The sequence below is a fragment of the Dendrobates tinctorius genome, unplaced genomic scaffold (assembly GCF_039654945.1).
Source record: "Dendrobates tinctorius isolate UK_male_01 unplaced genomic scaffold, ASM3965494v1 ptg000107l, whole genome shotgun sequence".
NCBI lineage: Eukaryota > Metazoa > Chordata > Amphibia > Anura > Dendrobatidae > Dendrobates > Dendrobates tinctorius.
This window is the reverse complement of record NW_027361775.1, coordinates 37,659,047-37,675,332: the sequence shown is the minus strand read 5'-3', so window position 1 is coordinate 37,675,332 and position 16,286 is coordinate 37,659,047. Positions and strand designations below refer to the sequence as shown.

The window sequence follows — 16,286 nt, the reverse complement described above, 5'->3', positions numbered from 1 at the left end:
GCCCTCTGGAATCCACGTTCTGTATGTAACAAACTTCCTTTCCTGCACAATTACTTTCTGAACAACTCTCTGAATCTGTTGGTCCTCACTGAAACCTGGATTCAGGATTCTGACACTGTCTCCCCTGCTGCCATTTCCCATGGTGCCTTACAATTCACCCATTCCCCGAGACCCACAAACAGACCTGGTGGTGGAGTCGACATACTCCTGTCCCCACAATGCACTTTCCAGGTCCCCCCCCCCCAGTTCCACCACTCTCGTTCCCTTCTTTTGAGGTCCACAACATTAGGCTCTTCCATCCCCTCTCCCTCAGAGTAGTGGTCATATACCGGCCCCAAGGCTCACCCACCCACTTCCTTGACCACTTCTCAGCCTGGGTTCCGCACTTCATGTTCTCAGAACTACCAACCCTTATCCTGGGAGACTTCAACAGCCCCACTTCCACATCTGCATCCCAGCTTCTATCACTAACGACTTCTCTCGGCCTCTCACAGCTCTCAACCTCTGAAACACACAAAGACGGTAACACCCTTGACCTGGTCTTTGTCCGACTCTGTTCAATCTCCTACCCAAATAACTCACCGCTTCTCCTCTCTGACCACAACATTCTCTCCTTCGCGCTCACAAATTCTCGCCCACCCCAGCACACTCCGACCTATCACACATTCAGAAATCTACAAGCCATTAACCCTCAGACACTTTCAGACTCTCTACACTCATCACTGTCCCCAATCTCTTCTTTTTCCGGTCCTGATCTTGCTGTTCACTACAATGACACTCTCAGAAGCACCCTTGACCAAGTAGCGCCCCTCACCCTCAGAACCTCCAAGTACAGAGTAAAACAGCCCTGGCTCACATTGCAAACTCGACTTCTCCAGCGATGCTCTAGGAGTGCTGAACGCCGATGGAGAAAATCCTGCACACCAGAAAATTCATCCACTTCAAATTTATGTTAAGAACCTATAACTCTGCCCTTCACCTCACCAAACAGACCTACTTCACCACCCTGATCTCCTCACTAGCCAACAACCTCAAGAAACTTTTTGACACCTTTCACTCCCTCCTCAGGCCAAAAGCACAAGGCCCTATCACAGACATTTGTGCGGATGACCTGGCCTCCCACTTGATAGAGAAAATAGATTATATCCGTCAGGAAATCCGCTCCCAACCACCAAGTGCTGTGACTCCCATCCCTCCCTGCATTTCCCCTGGCTCACTTTCCACATTTGATCCCATCACAGAAGAAGAAGTCTCCAGACTCCTCTCTTCTCGTCCGACTACATGCACTACCGACCCCATTCCCTCTCATCTCCTCCAGTCTCTCTCTCCAGTCGTCACAACTCCCCTAACTACAATCTTTACTCTCTCCCTCTCCTCGGGCATTTTCCCATCATCCTTCAAACACTTTATCGTTACTCCATTACTAAAGAAACCTGCTCTCGACCCATCCTGCACAAACAACTATAGACCAGTCTCCAATCTCCCCTTCATCTCAACTTTTGGAGCGCCTAGCCTACTCCCGCTTTACCTGCTATCTCTCCACTCACTCCCTCATAGACCCTTCACAGTCCGGCTTTCGCCCCTACATTCGACTGAAACTGCATTCATGAAAGTTACCAATGACCTTCTGACACCAAAAGGTAGCGGTGACCACTCTCTGCTCATTCTTCTCGACCTTTCTGCAGCTTTCGACACTGTTGACCACTGTCTCCTACTCTCTAGGCTCCAGTCACTAGGCGTTAAGGACACCGCTCTCTCCTGGTTCTCTTCCTATCTTTCTAGCTGTTCCTTCAGTGTTTTGTTTGCTGGCTCATCTCCTCTTCCTCTGCTGTCGGGGTTCCTCAGGGTTCAGTCCTTGGCCCCCTTCTTTTCTCTCTACACGGCCCCAATTGGACAGACCATCAGCAGATTTGGCTTTCAGTACCATCTTTATGCTGATGACACACAACTATACACGTCATCCCCCGACCTTACCCCCGCTGTACTACAAAACGCCAGTGACTGTCTGTCCGCAGTCTCCAACATCATGTTCGCTTTCTATCTGAAACTTAACCTCTCAAAAACTGAACTTCTGCTCCCACCGTCTACTATCCTCCCTAAATCTGACATTTCCCTCTCCGTGGGTGGCACCATAACACCCCGGCAGCAGGTGCACTGTCTGGGTGTTATGTTTGACACCAATCTCTCCTTTACATCCCATATACAAGCTCTTGCTGCATACACCTAAAGAACATCTGGCTAATCAGTACTCAGACACATCCGCTTTTCGCCAGTCCTTACATTGGCTTCCCATTCATTATAGGATCCAATTCAAAGTACTTGTTCTCACCCACAAAGCTCTCCACAGTGCGGCACCCACCTACATCTCCTCCCTCATTTCTGTCTATCGGCCTAACCGACCGCTGCGCTCTGCAAACGACTTTCGACTAACCTCTGCACTAATCCGCACCTCCCACTCCCGACTCCAAGACTTCTCCCACGCTGCGCCAATCCTCTGGAATGCTCTACCCCAAGAAATTAGGACTATCCACAATTTGCACAGTTTTAGGCGCTCCCTCAAAACGCATTTGTTCAGAGCAGCCTATCACGTTCACTAATAAGTCATTTTATGTATAATTGTGCGTGTGTAGCCCATTCACTATCTCCATCTATCCTTCACTCACTCAAGATGGCTGGACCATCATTTTATATACATCATTGTAAATACACACCTGTACTTTGTATCTCCCCCATCTCATTGTAGATTGTAAGCTCTCACGAGCAGGATCGTTTTATTTTGCTTTAATGTATTGTTAAAGTTGTTACTTATGACTTGTGTTTGGAAACTGTTAAACTTGTACAGCGCTACAGAATATGTTGGCGCTATATAAATAAAGATTATTATTATTATTATTAGTTTTAATAATAATAACACAACAAAATAACAGGAAAAAATGGACACATTTAGGCTATGTACCCACGTTGCAGAAATGCTGCGTAAATTTCCGCAACATTTCCACACTCCCGCCGCGGGTAAAACGCATGCGAAAACAAGCGTTTTGCAAGCGTTTTTCGCTTGCGGAATGCTTGCGCATTGCAAGCGATGAGCAGCGCTTGGAATGCGATAGGTATGATGTTAAAATAATTAAAAAAAAATAATAAAATATTGTTATTCTCACCTTCCGATGGCCCCCGATCTGCTCTGCGGCGCTCCCGGCATCTTCCAGTTCCAGTAATGCTTTGCGCGAAGGACCTGAGATGATGTCACGCTCGTGAGAACGCGACGTCATTCGCGCAAAGCATTACTGGGACCGGAAGATGCCGGGAGCGTGGTGAGAGGCGGGAAGGACTTTGGGGGCCGCCTGAGTATATCACTATTTTTTATTTTTGTATTTTTTACAGGATTATGGTACCCAGGGCCTGGAGGAGAGTCTCCTCCAGGCCCTGGGTACCATCCCACATGATCCACTTACTTTTCACATGGCGGGCATAGCCACATGTCGAAAGTAAGCGGATCAGTGCATTCCTATGGGTGCGGAATCGTCGCGATTCCGCAAAATGAATGGGCATGCTGCCGATTTTTCCACTATTCAATTCCGCAGAGGAAAAATCCGCATCATTAGCACAGCATTTTTGCGGAATCCCGTAGGATTGCATGGGATGCGTTTTTTTTGTGTTTTCGATGTGATTCCGCAGCGGGAAAACGCCGCGATAACGCAAAAAAACGCAATGTATGCACACAGCCTAAGGATACAATTTCGGTCTTAGATTTTGTCTATCGCAGTACCTTTTTTGGAGAGTTTTTTTGATTTGGCTATGAAAATCCAACCAAATATCAGTCCGGTCATAAGCAAGTAGCAATTTAATGTGACTTTCATGGCAGACTGTGTTGGCAAAATAGTTTGTAACTTGGATTGGAGGTGATGGAAATGTTGGGATCATATTATGCATGTGCTACAACAAAACAGCATTGACTTAACATTAGATGCTTTGTCATAAGGTGATCAAACTCAGAGTGTAGCGTTTCAGCTAAATAAGGGGTCCCCAATCTGGAAATGCATGGTAAAACTGATGAAAGGTCCCTCCATAACTATGGGAATGATACAAAACTATTTTCTTGTGACTGTCTAAGACAAACTGAAAAAATTCAGTATGAACCCTCAGGCTCATTGCTCTCTGCACTACGAATACTATCTGGCCACACATTTGGAACTCTGGAGAACATCTACCCAATGTCCAATTATTAACATTCTAATTTTTTGTATAGATTTATTTAAAAAGAAAAGATAAATATGATTTATTTTTAGTTGGCCCAAGCTGATTTTAAGAGGTCACTGACGGAAATGTATTTTTTTTACTAAGTTTTGATACTCAGACTTCTTTTTCCTGCAGTGCCCTCTTCTGGATATAAAGTGTAATATGTCTGTAAAGTTGTAGTCTGACTGGATATGGTTTTCCTCTAAAATTGATAATGATAAAAGTTAACAATCCTACCATAAAAGATCACTGTTAACTATAATCTGTGTACAAAATACAGTGGAAAATATTAAAGCAAAAAATATTTAAATCTGTTTGCAAAGATTTATATCCATAACCCTTTACCAGCCTGAGAATACCAGCCCCCAGCTGTCTGCTTTAGCTTGCCTGAATGTCAAAAATAGGGGGGACCTCACATCGGTTTTTTTTAAATTAATTATTCAATTTTTATTTTTTTTTTTAAACGGCATGGGACCCCTCTATTCTTGATATCCAACCTTGCTGACAGCTGAGGGATGCAGTCCGCATCTGTCAGTTTTGGCTGGCTGGTTATCAAAAATACAAGGGAACCCACGCTTTTTTTTTTTTTTTTTCGTTTTAATTATTTATTTAGAGCGCAGGCACCGGCTGATGAATACTCCCATCAGCGGGAGCCACGGCTGCCTGACCGGCGGTAATGAATTTACCGCCAATCATTGGCAGTATTTACTTCACTGTTATGCACATGTTTAATTTTGAGGACAGAAATTGTACTATTCTGGTAAACAAGCAGTAAAAGAGAATTTTTTAATCCATTCCATTCCGTTTTGCTTCCAGAATACATTTGTCTTTTATGATATTGTGATACAATTAGTAGCTTTTATGCCCATGCTTTATCTTGTCTTCTTCCCCTGCAGGCTGTACTTGGGAAATCCCATGGATCCACCTGACATTCTAGGACTGGATCAAGGAACACCTAAACCAACTCAGCTTCCAGGGAGGGCAAAGAGTAAGTAGTTTGTTTTCCATAAATCCATGTCTTCAGTATGCTTGTGCAAAAGAGAATGTGTTAGTCGTCAGTCAGCGTCTGCTCCACGCTTTTACAATAAGGAAAAATGATTATTTCTTTAATATCTTCTTTTTGCCAGGTTGTTCAACTTACAGGGACAATTGTTGAGATTTTTTTAAGCAAAATTCACAGAAATAGTTCTAAAATGAAGAGTACATATCGTGAACCAAGCATACTTACTAGTTTAAAGGTTTTTTTCTTAAGCTGCTCTAGACAGTTTTTGTAAAGTGTCTGGAAAAGGGGTTTGGGTAAGAGTATCGAATCTAATAAGTGATATTCATATTTTTGGCACAAAATATCTGTGTACTGTACATCAGCCAAGAGGTGGCATAAGGAAAGGAACAGTGTCCAGTATGTTCAGTAAGGTGCCAAAGAGTTATACAGCCGTTTCTATCATTTTTAATAAATATGGCTCAAATTGTGTCAAATTTATCTTCATTTATTTTGTAATGATATTGATAAATCTCCTCCAATGCGTGCAAGTCCTCTGCTGTCTCTGTGACTCTTTCTTCTCTTCGTTCTGCTGGTTCAGCAATCATAGGTACATAGGAGGCATCCAAATCATTATCCACCTACAGTAAATGCCTAGGAAAGGTGCTTTATGCCCACACCTTACTTACAATAGCTGCCATCGTAGAGGATCTAGAGCAGGAACTGGAGTTGTAGGCCCGTAAGGACAACCTAACCTGGCAAAGAAGCAAGTTATTAAAGGGCTTTTAGTAAAAAAAGAAATAAAATAAGCAAAGCATAAATGGTTTGTCCATTAATTGCATATGTTCTTTTATGCATACGCTGTATGTTGTCTGGATTGCTTTATGTATATGCTGTATGTTGTCCCGAGCATTTCCTAGAAAAAAAAGATTCTGTCCTTTTGTCATTTTGCCGAAACGTGATCCAGCTCTGTAGAAGAGGGTTAACCATAAATGATAGATACAGGTCCTAACTTTGAGACCTATGCATGGCTATTGCTCAGCTATGTTCAGAATGCCCAGAAAAGTGAGTGGAGAGATCAACACTTGAGTGGCCAACTTCTGTTTCCACAGATGGAGCCCTGTTTCTGAGATAGGTGGGATTTTCATCTATCAGACATTTATGGCATATCCATATTTTTTGCCGTACACAATTGAGTAAAGGAAAAACGCCATATGCACAACTTCAGAAGGTGCTCAAGTAGGGCCTCACACCATACATGAAAAATAAAGAAAAATTGGCACTCAACTTCTAGAATATTTTTTTTTTTTTTTTAATGCAGCCAGAAAGTAATAGACGTTTCGGCCTCACTGGCCTTCATCAGTAACAGACTGCAGTATAGTAGGTAATCACATTCAGTGTGATAGTAGAAGTGACACCATAGTCACTTTAAATGTGCCTGGTCATGCACTAGGCGCTGGGCATGGAGCCTGAATCAAATAGTACCTGGGTGGGTGGGGGTGCTGTGCAGACATCATATTTTCTGGCTGCATTAAAAATCCAAAAATATTCTAGAAGTTGAGTGCCAGGTTTTCTTTATTTTTGTACACAATTGTGTAGACACGGTATTATGTCCAGCTTAAACACAGACCTTGCCAGAAAGGAGGTCAACAGGAGGCCAAACTTAAATATTTTGCAGTCCTTTTGCTTTAATGAAGTCAAGATCTAAATAACGGATTTTGGTTATTCCAACCCAAGCCCGGATAGAGAGATTAGCGGGAATGAGTGTGGCGGAGCCCTCGGCCTCACAGCTTGCATCTGGCGCTTTTGTAAACAACAAATACAATACGCAATATGTCAACCACCATAAACTTTTTTGGAAAAATGTTTAAAAAAAAAAAAAAAAAAAAATATATATAATATGTGTGTGTGTGTGTATGTATATGTGTGTGTGTGTATGTATATATATATATATATATATATATATCATAGGATTTAACGGTTGGATACCGATACCCTTTTTGGATCAACATAAGAAACACTGGTTAGCAGCTGAAAATCCCTGTGTATTTTACCACCAAATAGACCAGAGAGGTGTGTGTAAAGGTCGCCTTCAAGCTTGATTTCTACCTCTCCTTTTAAATGTAAACCAAATTTGTTTTCTGAAAAACGTTAGCATAAGTAAAAATCATGGCTATGTGAAAGAGGGCCTAATATTGACCAGTATGTCCCATTTCTATGTTCGTTATTCTTTCATAACTGCTGCTTGCTGTTTTTTTCTTTGCCATAATTCACTTTGCTGTTGTACTTGATCATATCTTTAACATGGCTTGTGTGTCATGCAGCCTCCTGCTTTCAGAAATAATTTTAATTTGCATGATTGTGCCTCATCTAAATCAATCACTGAATCAGTTACTGGCTTTTTTTTCAATGCTTCATGGCCTTTCTTCTCTCAGGGGAGCCTCCGCCACGCCCTCCTCAACCTGCTGCCCTGGTTAAGAGTAAGTGTTATCCCTCCCTCTTCAGTGCACCTTGCTCCTGCCCACTCTGTACCCTTGTACTTTCACTCTCTCAAGGTACAGAATGTACAATCTATGGATTAACTCTGTGCTGACGTTGTACTAACACGTGTGCAGTGGAATTAGTGATTTGATCCCTCTTAACCTTTTATATACACATAGTTGCAAAAGCATTCTTACTAACTTTTAAATATGCAAAGACTAAAGACTTATTTTTCTGTTTGCAGCCATCTTCATGGTCAATTAGCTTTTGCTCTTAAAGGGGGATGTGTTATCAGAAAATGACTTATTGTTTGAATTAACTGTGTTAAATTGCTGTGTTTTTTTTTTTTTGATTTGACAACGCTTTTTATTCTTTTCATTACAACCTGTAATCAAAAAAAATTGTAATTTTCACATTGGCCACTGGGGCTATTTTAGTCCTTTCAGGAAATTGACATGCAGATTAGTAGCAATAGGCTGACTCAGACCTTAGCTTTTGTATAGAAGCATCTAATGAGCAAGTGCATATGTCATTGTGAAAGGAGAGATAACTGGGTCATCTGTGGCATCACTTATTGTGATTGCTGGATTTTGTGTGATCAGCGGTGTATAGAGATGTTATTAGTCATTGTAGTCCTGCCTGGGATGATAATGAGTCTGTTGAAACTCTTCCTGAAGTGACAAGAAATGGCTCTGAAATAGCCCAAGTGGCCAGTGTGAAAATTGCAAGATTGCAGATTTTGTTTTTTTAAGAAAGATTGCGATATTGGGAAGAAAAAAAAAATCTTTAAACAAGGTTTCATTTTCAGAAGATCCAACTTTAAAAATATTTATGCAATATGTAATACTAGAGAGTGCACATCACATCTATCACTGGACTGTTTTTTTTATTTTATTAACCGTTTGTAATAATGCTCATTAACACCTGTACGACATGTACCGTACTAGTACTGCTCTGCGGGAGGTGCGTTCGTGCCAGCCACAGAACTAGTATGATGCTGCTATTTCCGGTCACCGCGCTCCATCCTGCGGTGACCGGGTTAAGATGGCTGCTGTCCCTGACAGCAGACCATCCCTGCACCGCCCCCCCACCCCCTCCCATCGGCGATAGCTGTGATTTTCTGGTCAATTCTGACCAGCCAATCACAGCATTAGGGCAATAAAACTAGGTGAAAAAAAGGCATGTGACATGCTTTTTGGCGTGCAGAGCGGTTCTCTAGCCCCTCTGTCACCTGAATAAAAAATGTATTGCTGGCCAGTGCAATTCCCTCCGATCTGACTGCTGTGTGCTTTATGCTGCCTGCTGTGTGACTCATCAGTGATCACAGCAGCAGCACCTCCCCTGTCCCAGTCCCCCGCATCCCTTTTCCAGTACCCCCCTCCCCTTCCAGCTGAATTTTTAGCGCACTTTTTTCGTGTGTGCAGCATTCTGCGCAGATCATTCATGGTTTTCCTGTGTCTGCAGCACTCTGATCAATATCGCTGCCGATCAGAGACTGCGCCACGAGACTTTTTCTTTTTTTAGTTAGCGTAGTGGACGTCGCAGTGTAAACGACGTCCAATTTTTTTTTTTTAGAAAATAGTAATAGGACACCCAGATTAACCCCCCTGGATGGCGCCCCGTCCTGAGGGTGAGTGGGGAAAATTGTGTGGGAATTGCTGCACCCACTGCTGGATAAGGGTTTTCACCTTTACATTGATAACTTGTATACCAATATCCTGCTCTTCAAGACCCTCTCTGCTAGAGGTACAGTTGCATGTGGCATCGTGCGAAAAAATTAACGAGGCCTTCCTAAGCCGCTAATTGGGCAAATGCTGAGAATGGGCGACAAAAGACCCCAATGCAGCAACAACATGCTGGTGGTCAAGTAGAAGGACAAAAGGGATGTCCTTATCTTGACCACTAAACACGTGACAACAGCTCCCTTGTCACTGTTCCTGGGAACACAAGTACCAAAGCCAGATTGTATCTGGGATTACAATCGGTACATGGGGAGGGGGGGTGTAGATCTCTCAGATCAGGGTCTCAACCCATACAGTGCCATGCGAAAAGCCAAAGTATGGTACAAAAAATTGACTGTACAGATGGCAATGTACAATGCTTTTGTGCTGTTATAATCTGCAGGCAATACGGGGACCTTCATTCTGTTTCAGAAGGTAGTCATCAAGGTCCTAATGTTTGGCACTCAGGAATGTGAGGGTCCCAGTACTTCTGAAACTGATGGTGCCCGTATTGTCCCAGGTCAACATTTCCCAGAACAGGTTCCACAAAGAGCGAGGGCAGGCCGATCACAAAAACGGTGCAGCGAGTGCTCCAATAGGGAAATCTGAAAGGACACAACTTACCATTGTGAAACCTGGCATTTGCATTAAGGATTGCTTCAAAGCATACCACATGTCCACAAATTACTAAAATTAGTTTATACCCTGTTGACACAACACACTTTTATGTGATGTACCCCGCACATCTTACACATAGCACCACATTATAAATTCATACACCAGTAAAATCAAAAGCATTATAAGCATTACTATAAAACTATGTTTCTAGATAAATTCCTTCCTGTAGTTTCCAAAGTGGGGTCACTTGTGGGAGATTTCCACTGTTTAGGCACATCAGGGCTCTGCAAACTCAGCATGATGCCCGCAGACCATTCCATCAGTCTTCAATCCAAAACGTCACTCCTTCCATTCAGCTTTAGCGGACCATGTTCTCCTTTTACACTTGTGAAAATAAAAAAAATTGTTGCTAAAAGAGCATTTTTGGAGAAAAAATGTTTGGTTTTTTTTTAAATTTTCACAGCTCTACGTTCTAAACTTCTGTGAAGCACCTAGGGGTTAAAGTGTTCACCGCACAGCTAGATAAGTTCCTTGAAGGGTCTAGTTTCCAAAATGGGGTCAATTGTGGGTGTTTTCCTATGTTAAGGCATATCAGGGGCTCTTCAAACGTGACATGGCGTCTGCTCTCAATTCCAGCGAATTTTGCCTTCAAAAAGTCAAAAGGTGCTCCTTCCCTTCCAAGCCCTGCTGTGCACACAAACAGTGGTTTTCCTCCACATATGGGATATCGGCGTAGTCAGGAGAAACTGCTCAACAATTTTAGCTTCTTATACCCTTGTGAAAATAAAAAAAATCATTGCTAAAAGATCATTTTTGTAACTAAAAAGTTAAATGTTCATTTTTTTTCTTCCACGTTGCTTCAGCTCCTGTAGGGTTAATAATCTTCTTGAATGTGGTTTTTAGCACCTTGAGGGGTACAGTTTTTAGAATCGTGTGACTTTTGGGTACTTTCTTTCATATAGACCCCTCAAAGTAATTTCAAATATGATGTGGTTCCTAAAAAAAAAAAAAGTTTAGTAAAAATTTGTTGAAAAAATGAAAAATCACTGGTCAACTTTTAACGATTATAACTTCATAACAAAAAAAAAAATTTGATTCTAAAATTGTGCTGATGTAAAGTAGATATGTGGAAAATGTTATTAACTATTTTGTGCGATATGACTCTGATTTAAGGGCATAAAAATTAAAAGTTTGAAAACTGAGAAATTTTCAAAAATTTTGCCAAACTTCTTTTTTTTTCTCTCACAAATAAACGCAAGTCATAGCAAAGAAATTTTACCGCTATCATAAAGTACAGTATGTCACGAGAAAACATTCTGAGAATTACTGGGATTCGTTGAAGCGTTCCAGAGTTATGACCTCATAAATTAGCAGTGATTAGAATTGTAAAAATTGGCCGGGTCATTAAGGTGAAAACCTACTTCGTCTCAAAGGGGTTAAATGCATTTGCCTGGTGTTATAGAAAGCTCACTTTTTCTGAATGATGTTGTCCCTGTCTCTGATATGCTTTGCACTAAGATTACAGTACAACTTTTTGTTTTAGAACAAAAATGTAATGTCTCACACCAAAACGAATGATGAATTTGTTCGCCCCTGCAGTGTCGGTATGTGCAGAACAGGGCATTTAGATCAGGCATTGCTCCAAAGTGAGCGATGTCAATAACCAGAAGAGGAAAGCCAGAGGATGGTAACTGAGGGGGTGGAGCGGCGTATCGAACCTTTAGTCATGTCGAGGGCGCACAGACGTTCCCTCAGAACATCAATAAAACTTAATCACTAAAATCTACAGTACGTCTGATTTTTATGGGGCTAAGGCTAGTTTCACACTAGCGTTTATTCGACGCAGCGCACGGCGCCACTAAGCCCCGCCCCCTGCCGGCTCCCTGCCCGCCCCAACCGGTCATCGCCGCCTACTATCGCACATGGACGCTTGCGATCTGCGCACCCTATCTTTAGCATAGCGTGCGCAGATCGTGCGCTAGTAGGATTTTGGCGTGCGCTGCGCACTTTTGAAGGTGCGCTGTGCGCGCCGAAATGCAGCATGCTGCGTTCGGCGCGCACCTTCAAAAGTGCGCAGCGCACGCCAAAATCCTACTAGCGCACGGCCAGTGCACCCTATGCTAAAGATAGAGTGCGCAGATCGCAAGCGTCCATGTGCGATAGTAGGCGGCGATGACCGGATTAGGCGGGCAGGGGGCGGGGCTTAGCGGCGCCATGCGCTGCGTCGAATAAACGCTAGTGTGAAACTAGCCTAAGTTCCCTATATGAACGTTTAAATGGTTATAAAAAAATTGTTCCTGTGTTAAAGCTTTGTGCATTATTTTATTGGCAGCAGTTTTTTTGTTAGGTGTGTGACATTGCAACTTAGATAATATATGAATCATATGACTTGTACTGGTAAAAACGCATAAAAACCTGCAGACTAAAACCCATTGGGCATTGAATGTACTAGGACCGGAGATAAATTTGCTGGTCTTACTTTTGGCAATAAATGATTTGTTGCATTTCACACATAAATTATAAGAAGGTACATGTTTACCTGTTCTCTTTTAGACAAGCAAATGCTGCAAGCAGGAGTAGATTTGCGCCGTAATTTACACCTTTCGAAAGTAATGAGAGAAGCACAAAGCAGAAAATACATTTCCAGTTGCCAATAATAGCTTGCACAAAATGGACCAATGATAAATGTTAGGTTGGTAGGGGTCTGCTGTGCTGCACTTGGCGGTCTGTGTCCCTTTAGAAGACTTTGAATGGAGCAGTTATTCATGCTCAACTAATGGTCATTTCAGACTTGTCATTGCAGTTGTTGGATGGTCCCCAGTTTTATTGATTTATAGACTGCCCAATGGCCAGAAGATAAATGTTTTTATATTGAATAGCAGTTTCCCCTTGAATGAAAATGAAATGGCATAAAATATACAAAATATGCTGGCTCGATATACCTTATTATGTGATGTAAAGCATCACGCTCTTAGGTAGGTATTGGGTAGCGTTCACCCTGGCACTAGATTCTTGTTTCAAAACAATGTGATGTTTACTTTCCACTGATTGCACAGTACCAAACAACAACCATAAACATTAATCCCTAGTCCTGTCCAAGGGGATAAGTTTTCTCCTTGTGGAGAGTGACATGCTGGGTCTGACAAGCCAGTATGATGAGACTTAAACACCTTGCATGCTCCTTTGAGAAATTAAATATGCAAATTGTCTCTTCAGAGAGGAAGTGTACTTGAACTCTAGTGCCACCTATTGGAAGTAGCAATCTTACAAGTCACTATGGACCCTTTAATGAGCCTTGCGAAATGATTTCTGATAAAAGCCAAATCAGAATCTCAATTGACTTGTCGGATTGCTGCTTCCAATAGGTGGCACTAGAGTTCAAGACTTCTTCCTCTCTGAAGAGACAATTTGCATAGTCTTGTCCAGGTGAAAACTGAACAAAACAGACCCTGGCTGCTCATACACTGCTGAGCTAGTCCCAGCTCAGTGAAACAAAACAGCTATTGTCTATATTAACCACTGATATTTGCAGTTTGATGCACACAGCCTGTGCAGACTCTTCTTATAGAGATTCTGTTTTTTGTCTTCAATTCCACTCTGGTCAGCTTCCCTAGCTGACTAATCTTAACACAGAGCCTGGTTACATGCAGAGCCAGCCAGGTACAAATCAGAGCCTCTAGAGTAGTGTTTCCCGAACTCCAGTCCTCACGGACCCCATGGGTCATGTTTTCTGGATTTCCATAGAGTTGCACAGGTGAGAGAATTCCTGATGCCTTGATGATACTTCCACCATCTTTGGAATACTAAGGAAATCCATGACCCGTGGGGGCCGCGAGGACTGGAGTTTGGGAAACACTGCTCTAGAGTGTAGAGCTAGGATTTAACCTAGGCATACCTGGCTTTGCTATATAGAAATCACTTTGCTATTAGACACACCCCAAGTTTAGATAGCAGAAAATGTTACATCATTAATCCCACACACACACATACTGTGTATACACCATAACTTTCTGAAATTCTTTCAGACTTATGACATGTGCCTAATCACTTGATTCAAAAGTCATTAAGCTAGCTAGAACTTGAATCATCCATGGCATCTTTCTCTTTTTCCCTGCACTGATCAGATAGATCAACAATGGGCAGGAGGAAAGAGATGCCACTGCATAGTTCTCTCACTGTTTGGGAAGGACACTGTCAACAGCCTCTTCGATCATATGAAGCTTCCTCTAAGCTATAACATGCACACACAAGATTTTTTTTCTTGCTAAAATGTGCGTCCACAATATATGGTCGCTTGAGTGATGTGGTATCTGAGATAAGTAAATCTTTATGTATTTCTGAATATTATTTGCTTGAAGTTTTCATAGAAGTAAACTTCTTCCTGTACTTACCATCTTAGAACCAACTTATCCTGTCAACGGTGAGGACGACTCTCTGTCATCTGGAATCAAGAAACTTTCCCTAAAGAAGACCACAACCAAAGGACTTAAATTGGTTAAACCTTCTGCAAGGGTAGCTGGTACCAAAGTGACTGATCGGCACCTTCTTGGAATTAAAAGTTGCAGCTTTTCTTCAGGAGATGTGGCTTTGATAGACTTTGGAGAAGATATTAGTCCACTAAGCCCAGGGTTTGTTTCTCCTTTATCTGAAAAGACTGCTCCTTCTTTAGCTAAATTGGCTATGGATGCCTTCTCATTGCTTGATAAAACTCCTCCTCAAAGCCCCTCACGCTCACTTCCTCGTCCTCTTCATCCAACGCCTGTGGTAGACTGGGATACAAAACCGCTTCCAGCTCCTCCAGCGTATGATGAGGTGGCACAAGATGATGATGATTTAGAAGTATACGCTATAAATAGTCCTGAAGTCTTGGAAAACAGAGAAAAAGTAACAATAAACCTACTTCAGAAGGCTAGAGACAAAGGAGAAACCAACTATGGTTATGTACAAGAAAATGAGAGAGGCCAAGTTAGGATTAGAATAGAGGACAATCTATTCCTGCCTTCAAAGGATATGAAACAGTCCACCTTTTCTCAAACATCTGAACTATTTGAGGAGCTACAGCAAGAATGCATGAAGAAGCTCAATGTTCCTCTCTCCTCATCGCTTGCATCAACTCCTAGTCCAAGCTCATCTGTTGCGAATATGAATGTAATACTTATGGAAGACAAACCACAAATACCACCACGCATTCCCATCCCCCCCAGACCAATCAGACGCAATGAGCATGAACGTTTGTCTGGAGAGCTGTCTCCTGCTTTTGGGGCAGAGGATGTCGGGCGAGCACCCTTACTACCACCACGGGACCCATTGTCCCAGCCATCATCTAGGACTCCTAGCCCTATGGCTTTCCATGTGGGTTCTCCACAGCAGAGATCAAACCTCTGTTCTCCCATGTGCGTTGGACTTTCTACTTCTCCTGGAAAACCTATGCCCACCACCCAAAGCTTTGCTTCAGACCCTAAATATGCCACCCCAAAAGTTATACAAGCACAGGGTAAGGACATTCCCAAGGGCCCTTGCATCTTGCCTATAGTAAAAGATGGTAAGAAGGTTAGTAATACTCATTACTACCTTTTGCCTGAGAGACCATCATACTTAGACAGATTTAATAAATTTTTAAAAGAAGCTGGAAGTCTAGAGGAGACACCGGTGAGCAAAAGCATCACTACAGCCACTGTAAGGCCAATGATGCAGCAGACGGATGGTAAAGCAAACTTTTCATCTAACAACAGCAACTGTTCATCCAAGAGTTATGTGAAGACCTCTTGTAGCTTGCAAAAAATTGTTTACGACGGCCCAGATAACTTCAGGCACTCAGATCTCATCCGACAGGTGAGTTTCCCCTATCTATCTTAACAATATGCTGTTGTGAAATGCAAAACTTGTATATGGAAATAATAGGTTTATATAGCGCCAACATATTCCGCAGCACATTACAATTGAGCAGGAAAGGTAGATGCAAGTTACTGTATGTCAAGATTAAAGTGTACAGTTTAAGAAATGATTATAATATTGGGGTGTACACATTAATGTTGTTTCTGAATAAGCAGTTTCTGCTTCTAAATAGCTTCATGAAACATCCGCTGTCCATGCTGCAAGGTTGATCATTACTGTGCAGTACGAGACACACTGCTGCTCTGTCTTATAGGGTTCCAGTCCAGTACTAGAGCCAGCTCTGTGGAAAGTTATGTGATTCTACATCTACGGAGCATGTAAAGCAGCAGGATGATCTTTCTGCTAGAGTGTAGATT

At 42.3% G+C, this 16,286-nt stretch overlaps 1 protein-coding gene across 8 annotated transcripts in view; it reads left to right on the top strand.

Moving 5' to 3' along the window:
* TNK2 (tyrosine kinase non receptor 2) overlaps positions 1–16,286 on the top strand; it is a 331,563-nt gene that overhangs the window by 292,055 nt on the left and 23,222 nt on the right. For 7 of the 8 annotated variants that reach the window (XM_073589363.1, XM_073589364.1, XM_073589365.1 and 4 more), the window contains 3 exons: positions 5,133–5,224; positions 7,651–7,695; positions 14,435–15,867. In XM_073589363.1, coding sequence (XP_073445464.1) covers positions 5,133–5,224; positions 7,651–7,695; positions 14,435–15,867 — 1,570 coding nt within the window. The remainder of the gene's footprint in view (positions 1–5,132; positions 5,225–7,650; positions 7,696–14,434; positions 15,868–16,286) is intronic. The other variant, XM_073589361.1, reaches the window with a different exon arrangement.